This window comes from Phalangium opilio, unplaced genomic scaffold (assembly GCF_054372755.1).
Source record: "Phalangium opilio isolate 3A_F unplaced genomic scaffold, DU_Popi_V2 ptg000662l_1, whole genome shotgun sequence".
Taxonomy (NCBI): domain Eukaryota; kingdom Metazoa; phylum Arthropoda; class Arachnida; order Opiliones; family Phalangiidae; genus Phalangium; species Phalangium opilio.
The window spans coordinates 461,992-481,794 of NW_028324246.1; the positions used below are offsets into that span (position 1 = coordinate 461,992).

General features: G+C 37.8%; 4 protein-coding genes across 5 annotated transcripts; 2 read left to right on the top strand and 2 right to left on the bottom strand.

The window, feature by feature from the left end:
- Window positions 1-233: 233 nt before the first annotated feature.
- On the bottom strand, window positions 234-3,177 carry LOC149588162 (FIGNL1-interacting regulator of recombination and mitosis-like). The gene is made up of 2 exons (XM_089862996.1): window positions 3,040-3,177; window positions 234-2,950 (listed from the first exon to the last, which is right to left on the bottom strand). The coding sequence occupies exon 2, from the start codon at window positions 2,914-2,916 to the stop codon at window positions 280-282; it is 2,637 nt and encodes an 878-aa protein (XP_089719122.1). The 5' UTR covers window positions 2,917-2,950; window positions 3,040-3,177; the 3' UTR covers window positions 234-279.
- Window positions 3,178-3,690: 513 nt separating this feature from the next.
- Window positions 3,691-4,378, top strand: Polr2H (DNA-directed RNA polymerases I, II, and III subunit Rpb8). Its single transcript, XM_089863001.1, has one exon. It carries the CDS (start codon window positions 3,830-3,832, stop codon window positions 4,277-4,279), a length of 450 nt encoding a protein of 149 aa, XP_089719127.1. The 5' UTR covers window positions 3,691-3,829; the 3' UTR covers window positions 4,280-4,378.
- Window positions 4,379-5,016: 638 nt separating this feature from the next.
- On the bottom strand, window positions 5,017-8,879 carry LOC149588164 (uncharacterized). Of its 2 annotated transcripts, none has more exons than XM_089863027.1 (9): window positions 8,671-8,879; window positions 8,079-8,385; window positions 7,086-7,248; window positions 6,611-6,725; window positions 6,461-6,530; window positions 6,207-6,392; window positions 6,044-6,148; window positions 5,763-5,874; window positions 5,017-5,449 (listed from the first exon to the last, which is right to left on the bottom strand). In XM_089863027.1, exons 1-9 carry the CDS (start codon window positions 8,760-8,762, stop codon window positions 5,157-5,159), a joined length of 1,443 nt encoding a protein of 480 aa, XP_089719153.1. In that variant the 5' UTR covers window positions 8,763-8,879; the 3' UTR covers window positions 5,017-5,156. The 2 variants fall into 2 exon arrangements, with proteins under 2 accessions (XP_089719153.1, XP_089719154.1); XM_089863028.1 differs by lacking the exon at window positions 8,671-8,879 and adding an exon at window positions 8,504-8,615.
- A 952-nt stretch (window positions 8,880-9,831) lies between these two features.
- Window positions 9,832-19,202, top strand: LOC149588165 (uncharacterized). Its single transcript, XM_089863012.1, has 14 exons — window positions 9,832-10,066; window positions 11,876-11,918; window positions 12,074-12,168; window positions 13,294-13,337; window positions 13,838-13,886; window positions 14,518-14,603; window positions 14,673-17,479; window positions 17,536-17,608; window positions 17,804-17,837; window positions 17,907-18,073; window positions 18,133-18,233; window positions 18,414-18,526; window positions 18,596-18,721; window positions 18,788-19,202. Exons 1-14 carry the CDS (start codon window positions 10,038-10,040, stop codon window positions 18,945-18,947), a joined length of 3,927 nt encoding a protein of 1,308 aa, XP_089719138.1. The 5' UTR covers window positions 9,832-10,037; the 3' UTR covers window positions 18,948-19,202.
- The last annotated feature ends 601 nt before the right edge of the window (window positions 19,203-19,803 follow it).

Consider the following 19,803-nt stretch of genomic DNA (forward strand, 5'->3'; position numbering starts at 1 on the left):
CGCTCCGACGCCAGAGACAGAGATACCAAAATCGAGCGTCACAAAAGCGCTCTGAAAAAACTTCCATCTTTTATTGGAGCAACTAGATTTGGTCCTCCGAGCTAGAGCGATGACGTAGCACGAAACTATGGAGCGATCTCGGACAAAATACCGAGTGCACTTGATCGACCTCAATGGAAAACGCTATAAGACTATTTTACATAAGATTCAATAATGGACCCAGTGAAGCAATATTAAATTACGAAAGTTTAATGCTTAAGATAATAAGTAACACATTTTTTAAACATATTCCAACATTTTTTCCGCAATAACCCTTATTTTTTTACAGTCTGAGGATGATAAATTGTTTTCCAACCAAGTTTTTTCAACAGTTTTCATAACTTCTTCTAACTGGGCTATTGTATTATTAATGACGCTTGAACTAGTGGATATATTATCCATTTTCTGTTTCTTAAACGGCTGATCACACTTTTCTTCATCCTCATCATTTTCATACACGTACAAGTAAGATTTTTTGTTAAACATGAACGACGCGACGCTTTCAACCTCTTCAAGACTTAAAACTTTCTTACTGGGTATCTGTTGAAGGAACCTCGCGAAATTAGCCTTCAAATCGGGATTTAAAATGCTCTTAACTAACATTTTATGCGGCGTTACGCGAGCAAATAACGACAAAACCTCAAAACAAATTAACTTTAACACACGGTTATCACTTTGTAAAGTCCAGGTGAAAAATGAAGGTATTTCACTAAGTAACGTTTGAGGTAGTGATTTTGAACTTAAATTCTTCAGCAATAACAGTACAATTAAATCTAAACAGCTTTTTCTCGAATTTACGTGCATGTCCAAGTTTGTTACTGTACAATCCTTCAAAGACAGTAAAATCTGTCCAATATTTTGCGTGGTAGCGTTGAACTCCACATTTTTGATCATGATATAGACGCAAGAAGCTATCTTACGTAAAAACCATTCTTGAAAAGTGTTTTTATAGGTCAGTATATCTGACAAGCAGTTGGATAAAAATTTCGACGCGTTACTCGATACTAATGTATTAGGTAGATGAGCTTGAAATAACTGAATTAAATCGAGCTTCGATGAAATGGTCATTTCATTATCGGACGCGAAGGATTCACTTTGAAAATGCGTTTTGACTCGCGAGTAATATTTTTGCACTGCAATTTTAATATCGTCACTTGTAGTTAAAACTGAGAATAACTTCGGGTATATCTCGACAGGATAGTCCTTTATAAATTGTAATTGGTGCGATTTTGACAAAAAACTAAAAAGCTTGCCTAATAAATTTACTATGTTATAATCGTCTGGAAACTCTAAATGAAGTTTCAGCAAAACCCTGCAATGTTCAAGGCATAAATTTGACGTGGAGTATCTAGATACGAAACACCAAACGTCACTTGCTAAAATGTTCAGCCAAACGCAATTTGAGAGTAAAGCGTATATAAGAGTATCTTCAATTATCGAGGAATATTTGGCAGGGATACTCGCAAAAAATGCGCAAATGTGTGTACATAAATGTTGATATAGACTGTTAAAAATGGGCGGTTTCCCGTTTAACATAATTGCAGGCACATAAACGGGGTATATTAATTGGAAATACAGGTTTTCAATTAATTTAAACAAGAATGTTATAATATTATCACCTTCATCCGTTGCGTATTTTAACCACATCTCAAAGAGATCGTACTCCAAGTCGGGTATTTTATCTAAAATATGCGCAATTAGGAGGCAATGTGAAATTGAGTTGTCTTGGTGTTTCAGTACAAAATGTACAAATTCCCTTTGGGAAATTATACGCGTTAAAAGCGGCTCCATTCCAACTGTAACATTTTCATTAATAATTTTTTGTTCGTCATTAACACCTTCAAGGTTAAAACTAACGCGACTGTTATCAATCTCGTATAAAACGCGTCTTTTAGGTGTTAATTCTATCAAATACATTAAAAATATAACTAGATTAGGCCAAGCCTTATCTAGATTATCGCTCATTTTATCACATGTTAATATTAATATTTTCATTTGATAGTTACAAATTCGCATAATATGGGCTTTGTTTGATTTGCTTAAACTAGCCTCGCTAGATGTTAAAACGCGCGTATTGAATTTCGTCGTTGAGTTACATAAGTACTCTACAAAGCTACTAACGTCTAAGTCATCCTTTATATAATCACTAGAGTCTTTTAGTAAAACACCAAAAACTCTCAATATTGGGACAGTTTCTTTGGGGTTTACATCGCTAACTAAAATTAATAATTTGATCAAAAGGTTGCTACAGGTAACGAGCGAGTTTCGAACTTCATCTTCGTTTGAAATGGCGCTTAAATTAGTGTGCTCGAGAAAGTATAAAATACAGCGTTGCAAATTTTTACATTCTTGAAATAGTTTTCCGAGTTTATCTTTTAAATTCCGCTGTTTAAATTCGTTCAGTGATATAAAGTGGTTGTAACAATTTTCCACCGTTGTTAAACCAATTGTAGATACAGTAAGGTTTTTACGTAAGGGAATGTCAAACGATGATTTTCCAACGTAACAAAGAAAGCTTGTCATAGCCGAGATGCAAGTTGATGCATTTTCAGGATTTATTTCAAGGCACTGTTCATCGGAAGAAATTTCTATGTTTTGTAGGAATGTCTTCACAATTTTATAGTACCATGAAGGTATGACAATAAATAGTTCAGTAAATATGTCTTCCGACAGACTTGAGAGAAACTCTTGTCCCGCTAAGAGTTGAATGGCATCTGATTTTTGGTTAATAATATTCAAAGTTAGGGTCTCGGTAATGATATTTTTTAATCTTATGGATTTGGGATTGTTTTCAGGCAACTTGAGTTTCTCCGTGAATTCTTCCAATATTCCTGAAACTATTTCTTCACAATCGTATTTTAAATTTTGGCTTCCCATTTTAAGTTAAGTGTTTAATTAGAGGTTTTATAACCTGGAAATAAATACAGATATAAACAAATGAATTAATGAGAATTTCAGCGCGAAATACATATTATTATTAAGAAAAAGTCACAAACTCACAACTTGTTACTAAACTATTCTGAATATTCTCAATTTCTCATTCACTTTATTCCTTGTAAATCATAATTTGAATAATTTCCCACTTTTCTTGAAATTATGATTTAGTTCTATTCAGTTCATTTTGAGTCGCAGCTTTTAAATCAGGGATCAGGCTGAGAAATAAGGCGGTGGCCTAGCCTAGGAGCACTGCCTGCACGATTTTGACCAGGGATAAGGGAGTCAGATGGATTGGAAATGATGATGGGCGACCTGCGGCACCATATCTCTCCCAGTGTACCTCGCGCACGCCCCTACCCTTCCGTAGGCGATTGCCAAGTGCTGCCGCGTAGCGCCATTTTATTTGAATGAGAACTAGCTTCTATTTTTGAGATAGAGGGAGCGTCCTTTACGATTTCGTCCGGCACGACCCTACCTAACCGCTGGGGATGATGGGAGGACTATGGTGCCGTAGGTGGGGGTACAAAGGCAACGCTTAAGGTATGGGGGTTTCCACTCCATTACTCTCTCCTTCAAGTTTTGACCGACCACATAGAAGCTCCGTGGACCGCCCTTGGCCTAGGACTCTAGGAGGCGCTTGAGTTGATGAGTGCGTGATCGAGTAGGCTATGTCCGTATTCCCGGAGCGGCATACGGCTGGTGCCTTAGCCCATAGATAAATCGTCTGCTACTGCAGTTTCTGAAATTCGTGATCCAGGTATCGTGGCACGGTTATTCTTGAACTTTTAATGTCAAAAAATTAATTTATAATTAAGTTTTCGAAGTAATATTGAACTGTGAAAAATCTAAGACAATGGCAGGCTGTTTATTTGAAGATATATTCGATGTGAAAGACATTGATCCGGAAGGTAAAAAGTTCGACAGATCAAGTCGCTTACATTGCGAAAGTGAATCTTTCAAAATGGACTTGATTTTGGATGTTAACACCCAACTATACCCCGTTGATTTGGGTGACAAGTTCAGATTGGTTATCGCGTCTACTTTAAGAGAAGATGGTTTTCCCGATGATGGTGAATGGAATCCCGTTGATACTGGGCCTTCAAGGGCGGATAGTTTTGAGTATGTTATGTATGGTAAAATCTACAAAATTGAAGGAGAGGACACTGCTGGAGAGACTACTAAACTCTCCGCGTACGTCTCTTTTGGTGGTCTATTGATGAGATTACAAGGTGATCCGAACAATTTACACGGATTCGAAGTTGATAATCACGTTTACTTGCTAATGAAAAAACTCGCTTTTTGAGTTTTTATCACAAATAATGTTTGTTAATTGAACTTCATTACATCATCATTCATGAAAAAGAATTTATTTGATAAATAAAGACGCTACTTTACTACTATCGCTGACATGCCTAATTTTCAATTTAAATCAGGCAATTATATATCAGCAAAAGGGGATAATAGAAGAAGGATGACACTCTGTATCCTCTTAATGCTTTAGTTATGAAACGTCATTCTTCCCAGGCTCAGGCACCTTTTTGTTTGCTCTTCCGCTCATCCAACTCCAGAGGGGCATCGCACCGGAAGGTGAACTTTATAATTGTTTGGCACTAAATCCCCACCAATCATCCCACAAACCTTGATTGTCTTGACGTGGGACAAAAATGCACAAGCGCGTCTTGCCAAATATTTAAACGCTAATAGAGTAATGATGAGGGAACTATTTATCGCGCATGTGATTCGTTTTAGTAACCTTGCTCTAAATGTTCCAATGTTGGGAAGAGTGACGTTACACTTACCCCGCTTTGTGGTACACTTCTCTTGAAGAGAAGTATTATATACTTCTGATATCAGTGAATAATACATAGTTTACAGGCGTGGAGGATTCATACCATTTGCACAAGGAGACCGGGTAACTTAAGAGTGTAAAATAGCAGACGATTTTACGCTCCAAGTCGCTTGGTCTCCTTGTGTTAATGGTAGGAATCCTCCATGCCTGTAAACTATGTACTAAGTCTTTTTAAATATAAAATGATATACTAAAGATGTAAAAAATCTTTATTTCACTGGACTTAAAACAGAAAACTAACAAAAAAACTAAAATTACATAAATATTTTAACATATATTAAATTAAAAATTAACTAAACTAACTAGGTATACAATTGCTAATGCGCCTTTTTTAATTAGGTTTCTTACTTGGAGTTTTTTCAGTTTGAAATTTAGGAGATTTAGGGACAGTTGGCGAGTTCGGACATGGTTCTATGTAAATGGGAGGATAAACTGTGATGGGATTGGCTTTGTGCACTAGCCGTTTCCTTATTTCAATTTCTTCTAAGCGAAGCTCTTCTTGTCTCTGTTGTTCTTTTTGAAGTTTCAGAGCTTCCAATTTTTCGGCGACTTCTTTTACGTGATTGTCGTAGGCTTCTCTTTCCACAGACCTCTTCTCGGTTTCCAAATGCATTTCTATGGGTACTGTGAAGGAGCGCTTAATTTAATTTAAAGGACAGACAAACCCGAATACTTTTAGTTATTGCGCTTAAAGGGCGCCACTTGAGGATTACGGGGCTGTATGCCTACACTAAGACAATAGTATTCTCGCAGTTTTTGTGAAGACCTATTATGCCACTTTACATTGGCACTTTGTGTGGCGAGAGGTGCACATTGTTAATGCGGTGTGATATAGTTTAGCGTGTATTGGCCTTGTAGACAATTAGTAGCGTCCTAGCTTACCCAGACATTTTAAGATATTTTTTGGTACTGGTACTTAATATCGCTAAGGTTTTACCTGTGGGCGGTTTGTCACTTTTGGCCGGCTCAAAGGGAAGCTTGTAAAGAACGTCGCACGGTTGAGCATTGAAAACCCTAGCTTCCTCTTCCCTTCTCAATTGCTCGTCAACCTGGAATGCGCGATCAAGTTTATCAGAAAAATTTTTAGACAGTTTTTTTATGGTCCCTAAATGTTTCCAATAGGGATGAACCGGTACCGATACCATAGGACATGAGCTAAACCATAGTCGCGCTTTGCTTCGACTGTCATTCATTTCCACTTTTAAATTTTACGCTCACCTCTTTCTGAAATTTTTCAGCCATGATCTGCCTTTGTTGTTCACCTGGCAAGTGAAAGGGTTGTGGCTGGGTAGGTTTCAGTGGCTGAGCATTAAAATGAGGAATCTAAAATGTAATCATGATTAATCGTATTGTGTAGACGCGCTTTTTAGTTATTATCTACCTTCCCAGCAAATTCCCTTTCCCTTTCTAGGCGTTCATCTCGCAGGGCAAACCTTCTCACATCTTTGTCATGGAAACTGAAGGGTTTGGGCACCGTAAAATTCCTGCGTTCCGTTGGAAATATCGGTGACTTGTCCGACTTTTTAGGTTGATCTTTTTCTTGGTTAGCCATTTGCAGGGTGTCCTTCTGTATGGAATTTATATGGCTATTTTTTAGAAATGACTTCACTGGCTACTCAAAAATAGCGTACTTACCACAGCTCCCAAGTCCGATTCACAATCAGACTTCGGCAATTTTTTATGTTTCACGCACAAATTTTGTGAGCTTTAAAAAAAATAGAATGAAATTTATTTATAGAATCTGCGCCTTCAATAGGAATCTCTGTAGACCGACTGTAAACTTACTCTTTGCCGTTTTTCTCTTTTAACGCGCATGTGCAAGAGGATCTGCACGTTCGAGATTTTGTAATAAGCCTCGGTGTGACTGGTAAAGTTGGCTTATAATGTGAATCGGAGCTTTCTGAAATTCGTTAAACAATTATTTTTTCAACATTTGTTACAAGCACGCAATCCTTAGCGCAATAATATAATAATAGGAATCATTGCGTAGCCATTTCCTCGAATTATGCGATTGAATTATATAGGAGGAGCTAGAATAATCATGCATGATGAATTTCACATAATTCCTGGGTGCAGCATAAACGTATTTAACATTGCTCGCAAACTACGTCCCAGCCAAGGAAATCACAGTACGAAAGATTTAAGAACACGAAATACTAGCCTAAAGGCCGGCCCACAAAATTCAAACAGATATTAACAATGGGATACGAATGCATGATGATTCCTATTAGCTGTATGAATTCCTGGTGCTAAATATTACTTTTTATTGGTTTTCTGAGTCTTCTAGGCGACATATTAAATGATCTGGTTTTTTCGAACTTCTTTACGATCTCTGCCGTGGAAACGAATGGAGGACGGTTTTCTTCCAATTTTCGTTTCTTGTTTTCCAAACCGACTGATTTTACGTTTCCTTCAACAGTGTGCTAAAACACATCAATTCAATCAAAGGTACTAGCAAGAGACATACGATTTAAACAAGTTGGGAAACCAAAATAAACCTCTCCAAGTCGAGACTCAATTACGAGGGTTTTTCTTAAATAATTAAATATAATTGATATTAATTAATTTAACTTAATTCGAGTTAAATCGTTTTAAGATACTTTATTCCTAAAATAATTTTAAACATAGCATTTGTTGACGTTTAATTCAAGCGTATGCCTCTTTAACAATTTTTGAAAATTTAGGGTATAGGGTCTTTGCGCGTGACGTCAAGTTACCTACCCCCTTTCCTCTCCCCTTGCCGGCTGCCCGCTCTGGCCACGTTAGGACGCCATATTGACATCCCCTGAAAACCGGTTTTCGCCCCCTATTTCTTCTCCCTTTTTACTCTCGCGGAAACACCCTATATAAGGCGATTGATTCACAAATGATAAGAAAACGCGCAATAGCGTGAACCTTTGGTGGAAGGCTAGACGTTTCTCGTAACCCTAGCCGATCGTCGGGTACTTATTAATCCTAACAATTGGGAGTAGAAGCCAAAAAATTGCTTTCTGCGAACACGTTTGCTCCGATTTGCTATGTACGAACGCAGTGACAGACACACACGTCCAGTGTAATACCTCTCCGTGACGTTATCGTCACTCGGAGAGGTAAAAACGCACTGTTGGTATAAAAGCTATGAGGGTGTTTTAACGAGACCATCGATTGAGGGCCTATTTCATTTATCGTTTTAGAAATGTCTATACTAATTTATAAGACACAGTTCTCCCATTTTCAAGTATTAAAAACTGTCATTTACAATGGAGTTACTTACCGATTTGGGTGAAGCCTTAACTCCAACTGCGGCATTACTTTTTTCCTTCAAATGCACGGGGCTTATTAAGCTACAAGTATATTCTCCAAGTTTTATAACCTCGGGCTTGAGCAATGATGAAATTATCCTTTCAGGGACGCGAGACTTAGTCAATTCCTCTGATGAGGGAACGTCCAGATTTTGTCTTGGTCTCTTGACGACCGGGGGGCTTGACTCTGAACAATACCTCACCGGGTAATGTTGAAGCATCAGGGCTTTCATATGCAAGGGTTTAACCTTTCTCGAACTCGAATGAGTGGACGTTGACCTTAGAAAAAAAAGAGAGAATAAGGGGTTACAAACCCCTAGTTGTTATGCAAAAAAGAGTATAAAATTTCTCTTTCTGGATCAAGATTTAAGCGTTCATTTTAAAAATACGTGTTTACCGCGTCAAGCGCGAACAAAATTGTTTTCTTAAAGACCGAACGTTCATAGCAATTACCCAAAGAACTTAAACTTTCACTTTAATTTTAGTATCGAATGGAAATACTTCAGAACACTACTTCGTTGGGTCTTAGTACTTAATAGGCCTACTTAACCTATTTATTTTTACCTCTGTGATGGCTTCGACAGCGTTTCCCCTCCCTTGGCTTCGAAGATGAAGGGAGTGTTGCAGGTTGAGGGATTTCGAATTTGCCGTTGCATTGCAATCTATTTGGTTAAATAAATCATGATTAGATGCAATGCCTTCACCTTCACTGCCATTCATGACTGGAATAATCTCCCATCTAATTTAGTTCAAATTCAAAATCGTCATACGTTTCGTCAAAAACTACCTATTCTTTATAAATTAAGTTCTTAAAATTTTTGTTCTCCCACTCCCCTTCCCCCCCCCTTTTTGCTACTTAAATACATGTTTTTCATTCATAACTTTTTTTTTGTATTTGCATAGAAGCCTAGACATAAAAAGGCTTAGCGAATATGTCTACTTCAATAAATAAATAAATAAATAAATAAATAAACAAAGCAATAGCCTTTCGCTATAAACCATCAATTTGGAAACGATTAACATTTAAATAACCTCCTTCCTTTTACTTAATTACCTAGTTGTTTAAAGAGATGGTCTCTCGGGATTTGATTAAAATGAAATGAAGCGGTAGATTTTAAAATTTTAAAATAACTTATATGAAAACCTAAACTTAATTTGGTTGAAGGCAAAACCGAAAACGTTGAAGCAACCGAACGCGGAGTTACAATACAGAATGAAATGAAAAGCTTTTCAGTCACGCTCACGAAAGGTTTTCAAGTTGTGGCGCGCTTTCAAGCTGACGCCGCCTGGCGGGCTTTAACTGTGTAAGAAAGAACAACAACAACAACAAAAAACCCCCTATAAGTTGGACATTGGCCTATGCCACAGTGTTTTTTACTTTTTCTTACTGTATTAGTGCAATTAATAAACCTTTTTGACCTGAGGAAGTGTGCTATTTCCGGGACTGCCCTATAGACTCTTCGATGTAAAAAATGGGGTGGGCAACAGCGTGGGAAATAAGGCGGTGGTACAGAGCAAATGGCAATTTCAAATACAGCCTGGTCCCGTTTAAAAGTGAAATCAGAAGGGGGACAGTGGTCTACGAGGCCACACAGAAAATTCAAGGATTTTTCAAACCCCCACTACGACACCGAAGTCCTCTACTCATGCTCTACTCTAGTCTTCGCGTGATCGAGTGTGCTATGGCCGTTTTATGGTAATTTCCTTCCATCTAGCAGACGACACTCAAGGTTTACTTTATTTTCAAATTTCAGCGCGTTTTTTTACAACGGTTGTTGACACCAGTTATTTGGGTTACTTTACTTGACTAACTTGACTGTATTATTATTTTTCGAAAAATATTTTATTCATAACAAATGAATTATGAAAATATTCTATAATCAGAGCATTAAAATAACGAGTTTCGTAGTCTTTTTTAAAATCTGTGCGTAATGGATCCTCCAGTCCCACAATCTACAGCGTAAGTATGAATTTTTAATCTGAGAATGTGATGTGATGTGGTCTATCGTTAGACGTCGCTCGTGCCTTGTCGCGTTTAAAGACTGGTTCTGCTTGTGGACCAGATGGCATCACTCCTCGACTTCTCCAGGCGATGGCGCCGGCTATAATCGACCCCTTGGTGCAATTTTACAATAAATCTCTTTCGTTATCGGCTCTTCCTTCGGGATGGAAGCTTGCGAACGTTGTTCCGGTTTTTAAAGGATCAGGAAAGAGAAATAATATTTCGAACTATCGTCCGATATCTCTTACATCGGTAATTGGGAAGCTCTTGGAGGCGATAATAGCGGAGAAACTGAGCGGTTATCTTGAAGAGAACAATTTAATTCCTGCTTCCCAGTTTGGATTCAGGCAGGGACGATCTTGCACTCAACAGCTTTTGCAATCCTTTCATAACTGGGCCTCCACGTTGGATGAACGTAACCCCCCAGACATACACGTTGTGTCTTTCGACTGGTCAAAAGCTTTCGATTCAGTGTGTCACAAGAGATTGATTTTCAAGCTGGAGAAGGCTGGGGTATCTGGTGTGGTTCTTCGCTTACTCCGGTTACTCCAAAGCGTCTATCACCCTTTATCGATCTATGTGCCTACCTGTGCTAACCGCTCTCAACATGTCGTCTACCGTGGCGAATTTAGTCAGTGTCGCCCTGTCCTCTCTGGGGTTCCACAGGGTTCCATTCTTGGACCTCTGTTGTTCAACCTATTTGTGTCAGACTTGCCGGGTGCACTCTCCGAGGACTGTTCCTTGTATCAATATGCCGATGATAGTTACATATCTCTAGCTATACGATCCCCGGCGGACCAACTGACATTGCAAAATAACATTAACAATATCTTCACGTGGGGCCTTGCTAACAACATCTCCCTTAACATCAATAAGTGTTGTTTTATGGTCATCTCTCGACGGAGCCCAAGGGATAACGTTCACTATTTTATACAGAGCGTTCCATTAAATCGCGTTGTCTCCATGAAACTCCTAGGTGTCCAGATATCAAGCGATTTAAGTTGGTCCTCTAATGTCACTCGCGCTAGAAATCGAGCGCAACGTCTGTGTGGTCTGATTCGTCGAACCTCCGGTTACTCCAAAGCGTCTATCACCCTTTATCGATCTATGTGCCTACCTGTCCTAGAGTATGCTACTCCGGTGTGGAACCCTTACTTAAAGAAGGACATTGCTTCTCTTGAGGGTGTCCAGCGCCGTTTCACGAGTTTCTACTTGAAGTCACCCAGACCAGGAAAACCAAATCACATCCCGTATGCTAGGCGTCTACAGAATCTCCATCTCTTACCATTAACGACTCGCCGCGACGTGTCTGACTTAGTGACGTTTCTTAGGCTTGCGCGATCTCCGTTCTTTGATCTAGATGATTTTGTCCGAGTTAGCTCGAGGCATTCTGTCCCCACCTACTTCGTCCCATACGCAAGATGTCTGGCCTTAAAGAACTCGTATTTCTACCGAATAGTACGATTGTGGAATAGCCTGCCCTGCGACATTCGTCAAAATTGTACACTTTCAATACCACGATTTCGGTCTCTAGTGTCTAATTTTGTCTTCAATAATTGGTTACGTGAAAATTTGTAATTTTATTTATATATTTAATTTTTTTTTTTCTGTATAGTTCTCTTTATTGTTGTCTCGTTTTGTCCCGGTAACCACCACATATAGGCTTGCCTCTGTGGTTGCCAGCGAATTATTTTTGCGAAATAAATATTATTATTATTATTATTATTATTATTATTATGCTGAACTTTAAAATTTGTGTATTTCTAGGTACGTTCAAAAGAAAAAGAATGAAAAGGAACGGAGGTCATCGGTGAGTGTTGACTGTGTTAAATTAAAATTTATCCATTGGCCCATGGAAAATATGGTGTCAAAGTTAAGGGAGCTAAATGATCCATCCGCCAGAGAACTGACAGTTGCCATATGATGAGACCCATTTCTGTAAAATTTTATTTTATTTACTTATAGATACTCAAACCTTGTAAATTGGATGATGATTATGCAACCACTCAAACGGCGAATTTTGGCCGAAGAGTCAGTTTTGCTGACACTCACCAAGTTCAGTAAGGTCTTCGTAATAGAAAATATGTGTGAAAACTCGTGTCTTTAATAGGGATTTGGCAATTTGGGCTTAACTCCTCCCCCAGCGCCATTATGGTATGTTTTTTTAACAGAATAAAAGCTATATAAGCCCCTCCTCCTGGTATGTTTTTTAGCACTAGTGGAAGGTAGCGTGACGTAGTACTGCCAAGTCCCTATATGGCTAAAGATGGCCCCTCCCCTTTCCACCAAAATGGCGTAGATTGCTTGAAAAATGTCTGATAACTATAAAAAAATTTGGACATAAAAGATATGAGAATTCATTTTAAATTTGGAATTTTTATTCCATTTAAATTACCACTTTTCCAATTTTAAGGAAATCTCTATTTTGAAATTTTTCTTCTCTAAATTCATAAGAACATTGAAATATTTGTAACAGAGGTCAAAAGGTAGCGCCTCCTATCGGTCAGAGGCGGAGATTCGTGTGGGGCGACCTCTACCGTTACATATTTAATATTTCAAATTGGAACCATTTATATGTCTAAGACCATTAAAGACAGATGAACTGGACGCCTGTCATCGCCCCTAGCGGGAGAGTCCCGAAACTTTTCGACTCATAGATCATGTTAATTGCTATGGTTTGAGTCGAAAAAGTAACAATAATGGTCGCAGAATGGCGCTAGAGAGGCGCTGCTCTAAAAGAACCACACGCCAGCCGTATCTCCATTCTAGTCCATCTGTGTTTAATGGTCTTAGATATTATTGAAGAAACTATCGACTACAGTTAAGTTCAAACAAATAGCTCCCATAGTCGAAGGGGGTTGACTGTCCCGCTAAGCTTAGAATTGCGGCTCTGCAGGACTAGTTACGATTGGTTCCTCTCTTTGGCAAGGTAAAATTATTGTCTAAAAGATTAGCCAAAACCTTAGGCCAAAGAAAATATGTGAAATAAACTAAAATTCAAGGTGCTGCCACCTTATGTCCTACCTTAATTGATATAAAAAAATAATTCTGTACACAAACTGATATGGTATCGGTTACCGTCTAGGCATACCTCTAGAATTTATATTTTGGGTGATTTTGGCCCAATTTATGAGTAAATTTATTTTTCCATTCTTGTTCAGTTATATTTTTTTTTATTTGTTTAGGGAGTTTGTGTTGTGTGACTCTGGAAATTCTGAAAACTCATCTGGTAAGAATTTACCCGAGAAATTGGCCATAGTTTGATCCAATCGCCAGTTATCTTTCACCACACATAAAACAAATTGCATGAAGGGTTCATAAAATCCTGGAAAACAGGCAAAACTCGGGGAAATAAATATTTGACAAAAAAACTCAGGGAAATATTTAGTAAAATTCAATGAAATATGTGTAGTTTGAGTAAGTTTGCTTATAAAAAATCACTCCCGTTGTTACTCCATATATGGGGGGGGGGGAACTGGAAAACTCAGGGAAACTGGTTTTCCAAAAATTGTATACTATGAACCCTATTATTATATTATAAGTTTTTTTTTTTGAGTGTGTGATAATATTCTACTATTGCACAACAGAAAATCTTTCAAATATTTCTGTTATCCATTTAAAGTTTAATTTTAAACCCATAATTTTAATTTATGCCAGAGGCTGATTCTATATTATAAATTCTATAATAATATTTCGTCAAAAATCAAGTATTATAATTCGTATCTTTAGATTTTAAAGAGCCATGCCCTGTTGGAGAATATCCTGTCAGGTTCGACTCGTAAGTATCCCAACATGAAATTTATTTAAATCTGCAATGCGTGAAACGTGAAAAATAGGCTAGTGAATGGCTACACTGGGCTAGATCCTTCAATTTTGATCGAAAAAGTAAAATAAAAGAGTGAATATATCAATTGTAACCATAATTCTATCTACAATATTAAAGAAGATACAACCGTTAAATTTTAGTAATGGCGCGAAATGGGCACTACACATTGGGCTTCCACGCGAAGCACTGGGAAGTAGCCCTATTGGACACCTAGTACCACCTGACGGATTCGTTCTATAGGGGAACTCCCGGTGCTTTCCTGGATAGCGTAACGCGTATTGTCCATTACGCGTCATCACGGAAACTTAATTGCTTGTATCGTCTTTAATATTCTAGATATAAGCATGGTTCCAATTGATGATATTCATTATTTTAATCGCTCTTTCGATTAAAAAAAGTTGAGAAAACTAGCCCGGAGTATCTTTCTAAACAAATCTTCGATTTGAATCTCAAAGTTCAAAGCGCGAAAAAAAAACAAAAAACCCCCCAATGCTCTACCGAATTGCGTACTCACATGTGCAGAATTTAGCTACGTCCTTTGGTCGAAAGCTTCGTGTAACAAGCATTATTTGATTAAATTCAGGGTACTTACACCAAACTCGAGTTCATACAATGCAACTGAATTGAACAGCGAATTTCGTGCAGTTCCAGTAAAACCGACTTCGATTGGTAAATTTTATATAGGTCAATAAACCCGCCGCTTTACTTAAAGCATCTTAACCTTTCTAACTAATACAGATGATAATTCAGCGGAAATGTCACTGACACAGACCATCGACAACACAATACATTGTCCGAAAGGCATTACAATTACCCAAACTATTAACAAACCAAAACAAAGTAAATCGACTGATAATTATAGATTGGAGAATATGGATTTGTCGCAGGATATTGCTGTAAAAGATATGACCCTAACCCGGGTCATCAAAACTGTCTTAAGTAAAGATGATCTAGCGGTAGACGGGAGACATTCTAGATACAATGATACTAAAAATCAAACCCAGTATTCAAGAGATATGTCACTAGATGGAGCCATCAATAAAACTATAATAAGCAATGATATAAATGACGAAAATATCCCGTCAGATATGTATTCTGAAAAGGAAAATGTTAACATTAACCAGCTACCGGAAGTAATGCTTATTCATGAATCGAATAAAAGCACCAATATGGATTTAACCAGATTTATAAACCAAAATATTTATGAATCAAGTTACCATAATGATAATGATTTAGAGAAAACCAATGACTCTACGAAATACGGTGAAAACATGTCACTCGCGAGTCATTTCGACAAATCCATATACCAGCTTGATTACCCGGACAATGACGAGTGCTTTGAGGACCCACGAGTTTTAAATACGTCAATTACAAGCCAGCGGAATAACCAAGACAATGCTGTGTCCACGGAGAACTTTCAAGGATTGGGAATTGATGATAGTATCAAATACGAGGCTGATATGTCACTTACGAGGCATACCGACCACCCTAATCATCAAGATGATGTTGACTCTATGGTTAACTCCTCTCCAATTACGGAGATTGGAGGTACCACTAAATATTCGACTGATATGTCAATCACGAGACATATCAATAAAACCATTTTTATACCAAATAATCCTGAAAATGTTTTGGGATATTTGAAAGATCCTGTCAATGACAGCACACCATTGGTGATTGAGGAATCAAGAGCCAATGTTAGCGAAGATAAGGATAGCAATTTATTAATACCAAAATCAGACGCGACTGAAAGTAAATTTTGTCAATATGCCGAATTATCTAAACCCGTTTCTCTCAAGAAAAGGGTTAAAGTTGTTAAAGAGGTTCCTCGCGTTGAGGATCAAAGAAGAAACCCAAATGGGAATTCTATGGGTATTGGAATTGGCTTATTTTCAAAACAAAACCAAAATCTACGCGTTTATAAGCCTGGAAGTAGCGTAGCATCTAAGCTCGGACACAAATTAGTAGAACCCAAACGTGATTTGCCTCCTGAGGAAGTAGACGATGGTCAGCCGCCTGAAATGACAAACAGTGATGAAGACCCCGCTGTAGGGAATATTTACGGGCATGTGATAGCGGATAACGTTAAACCTATTGGTACTCCCAATAACAAGAATGGTAACGCTCCTAAACCAAATCGAAAGCTTTTTAAAATGCCACCACATATTTTAACATCAAACGTGGATCGGGCCAAAAAATTAGATCAGAAAATTCAGCAAAAGCAGAAGGAAATTATTAATTTGGAAACGGGTGTTAAAATTGATCAGGACAAGTTTATTTCACACGTTAATGAAGAAAATTATAGTGAAATATTGTTGAACACTAGCATGCCCGTTTGTAGTTTCCTAAATGAGTCTATTGAAATTGGTAGGTCCAAGCAATTATTTGATGAAGGTGACGATAAAAAAGAGGATTTAGTAAATGCTACAGCCGAGAATTGTAACCCACATTTGCAGACTGATTTAAAGTTGCTTCAAAGCCCTACCAAAGTTGGTAATGATAGTGTCCGTAATGAAAAGCGCGAAATTTGCGATTCCACGAAACTAGCCTGTAAAAACCCAAAAAATAGTGAAACAAATTCTCGTGTCATCGAAGAATTCCTCGCTTCATTTAGTGCCGAGGATGATGTTTCATGTAAAACTATAAAAACTGACATAGTATCGAAAACGGTCGACCACCCTTCTAAAATCGTCGCAACGTCGTCTACGAAGCCCAAAACGGTCAAACCGTCTTCCACTAAACCCAAAACGGTCGACACGTCTTCCACTAAGCCCAAAACAGTCGACACATCTGGCACTAAACCCAAAGCGATCGACACATCAGGCACTAAACTCAAAGCGATCGACACAGCAGGCACTAAACCCAAAGCGATCGACACAGCAGGCACTAAACCCAAAGCGATCGACACAGCAGGCACTAAACCCAAAGCGATCGACACAGCAGGCACTAAACTCAAAGCGATCGACACAGCAGGCACTAAACCCAAAGCGATCGACACAGCAGGCACTAAACCCAAAGCGATCGACACAGCAGGCACTAAACCCAAAGCGATCGACACAGCAGGCACTAAACTCAAAGCGATCGACACATCAGGCACTAAACCCAAAGCGATCGACTCATCTGCCACTAAACCCAAAGCGATCGACGCGTCTGCCACTAAACCCACAGCGATCGACTCATCTGCCACTAAACCCAAAGCGATCGACGCGTCTGCCACTAAACCCATAGCGGTCGATACATCGGGCACTAAACCCATAGCGGTTGATACATCAGGCACTAAACATAAAGCTGATGACTCTTCGTCCTTGAAAACGTCGAAACCAAAATTCAAATCAAAAAATTCCAAATGCGAATCTAAGAATGAAGTTGCAAAACGTAAGAACAAATTCGCAGTTCCTGGAAATAACGAACAGAGCGAAAAATATCCCCGCAAGCAGTTAAAATCGGAAGACCTTAACAAGCCAGAAAGTTCCGTGTTAGAGGATTTTAAAGATGATGACCTTTCTCTAGTGTCTAAATTCCACTGTATTGATGATGGCGACAAGGTAAGTAACTGCAAATAGGCTTTATAACGTCCGCGGTCAACAATAAATCATTTTAGGCTGAGTTTTCCGAAATTACTCTGGGAGATTTTAAACCATCTACTTCATCGACCGTAGTCATTCCAATGAAGGGTACCAGTAGTTTTACGAAGTTCTTTACCTTGAAATGCCAGTACATTCAACGATAGCCTCGTTTTTATCTCTAGCCTTAAGTGTGAGCTAGGTTAAAAAGGTCCTAGCTTTTCATATGCTGACATCTCAAAGTGAAATTGTCCATTTACCGCTGAATAATTCACTAACTAATAAATTTTACAACATTTGTAACAGATTTGAAAACTTGTATGAAACATATAATGGAGAGGTATTTTTAACAAATTATAAAAAAGAATGGAATTGCAGGTTATTTTATACAATGATATTGAATTTGCAGCAACAATGTTAAAAAATTGGCTTTTGTAAAAGAATATCTTGAAGGGGGCTGTGTAATATTTGGTTTTTTCGAACACCCATATGAGGTGCGCCTTACGTTTTTGGTTGTTAACAACGAATGGTTCAATACCTCAATATTAGCCGTTAATCTTCAAGAACCCCCTCACAGTAATGACTTCCATTTCATACATTGAACTTTCTTGAGGATATAACTATTAAAATTTCAGAATTGGATAAGTTCGAGGCGCTGGCATTTTCTATGATGAAATATCAAATGAAGCGGTTTAATTTCGAAAAGGAGAATTACAAAATAAATGAATTACCCAAGGTAACTTATCAATACATAGAAATTCGGTATTTGAAATCGTGGTTAAAGTGTAATGATATCATAGTGCAAAAGTGACCACCGTGTGCCACTAGTGTAAACGAAAGTTTTCGTCTACTTTTACGCTGATAGTTAGGCCAACTTCTTGAGCAGGACATAATTTAGCTTTCTTATCTTTCATAGTGTTTATGGAAAGTAAATGACGTCATGATTGTTGGCAGTAAACTTTTGAGAGATTGCAAGAAAATGGACGCGCATTACGAAGTTTTAATTAACGAAAAAGAAGACCATGCTGAGTAAGCAAATGCCTTTTATCAAAGCAACATCGCAATTTTGAATCGGAAATCATTTCTGATTTTTCATAGGATGATTGAAGAAATGCACAGCATATCGCACAGAATTATATATGACGTCATTTATACCATCAGTTACGAAAACTACTCTGTAAAACCCATAATACCAATATTTGTTGATAAAATGGGAGATTTCAGGTATCATAGTTATACCATAGGGTATGAAATAGAAACCCACTGCTTAACACTTTTTTTAATTTTCAGCCATGAACTGAAAGCCAATCTTTTGAAAGCGATTGAGAGTGAACAAATTGGTGACAACTGTATTTACAGTGTATCTCAAATCATTAAACAGTACCTTCGCAACAACCCAGTGTACAATAAACCACCGCCAAATAAACAGTTACTTTCCTGGTTGTATTAACGTCATCGTAGATAAATTTTCAAAATTAAAACCAGAATATTTTGTACGAATTTTCATCAGTACGAGTTTTAACTTTACATTTTTACAAAATTCAAATGATTTCCTCGAGTTTGTTCTCACAAAGCATGCATCTTATATTTTACAACATTTTCAAAATTTCAAGTTTTCAGACATTTTTTTTACAAATTTTATACATTTTCATAAATTTTATGTTTTGAAGTATTTTGAAAATAAAGAAATACATTTCGTGTTCGATGTTGTCGTAGGATTATCTATTGGGTTTAAGGGATTTAAACAGCGGTGAAAAACGGGATAGCTATGATCCTTCAACACCGCTAACACGTAAAGTTTATGGAGTTCCTCAATTTCTAGTTTCATCTCATGTTCATAGACGGTGGTAGAACAATCTGAGGTTTCTATTTTCGTTTGAGTGGCAACAGACCTATTAAGTGGATTCGAACTTTGAGTCGCAACAGACTTCAAACTTTCAGTCTGAGTTCCTTGGCTTATTTGAGCATGTGACAGTCGAGGAATAGCTTCCGTTGTAAAACGAGTTCCTTCATTCACACAATTTTCTTGAAAGGTTTTGTCAGTGTCTTTGAGGATGGTTGTAGGAAACGCGTGAGGGTAGAGTTTGTTTCGATTAATGAATGTTGGTTTAACCGGCTCAAAATCATGTTCAGCAAAATGTTTTACGCACACTCTGTATAAATATCGAGAATTTATATTTCTCAAGGAAATAATTTGTTCCTTTTCATCACCTTGAAAACATTCAGCATATAAAGCCTTAACGCGAGGCTTAGCGTACTTCACCCACTTTTTAGTCACTTCGGGATGTTTGTAAGGTATGTTAATA

Coding starts and splice junctions, on each gene's coding strand:
- LOC149588162 (XM_089862996.1), bottom strand. CDS start 2,916: ATGGGAAGCCAAAATTTAAAATACGATTGTGAAGAAATAGTTTCAGGA.
- Polr2H (XM_089863001.1), top strand. CDS start 3,830: ATGGCAGGCTGTTTATTTGAAGATATATTCGATGTGAAAGACATTGAT.
- LOC149588164 (XM_089863027.1), bottom strand. CDS start 8,762: ATGCAACGGCAAATTCGAAATCCCTCAACCTGCAACACTCCCTTCATC. Junction 6,726..7,085: donor ACTCAGAAAACCAATAAAAA/GTAATATTTAGC, acceptor AACGAATTTCAG/AAAGCTCCGATTCACATTAT. Junction 5,450..5,762: donor AAGTGACAAACCGCCCACAG/GTAAAACCTTAG, acceptor GCTCCTTCACAG/TACCCATAGAAATGCATTTG.
- LOC149588165 (XM_089863012.1), top strand. CDS start 10,038: ATGGATCCTCCAGTCCCACAATCTACAGC. Junction 10,067..11,875: donor CCAGTCCCACAATCTACAGC/GTAAGTATGAAT, acceptor GTGTATTTCTAG/GTACGTTCAAAAGAAAAAGA. Junction 14,604..14,672: donor AGTAAAACCGACTTCGATTG/GTAAATTTTATA, acceptor TAACTAATACAG/ATGATAATTCAGCGGAAATG.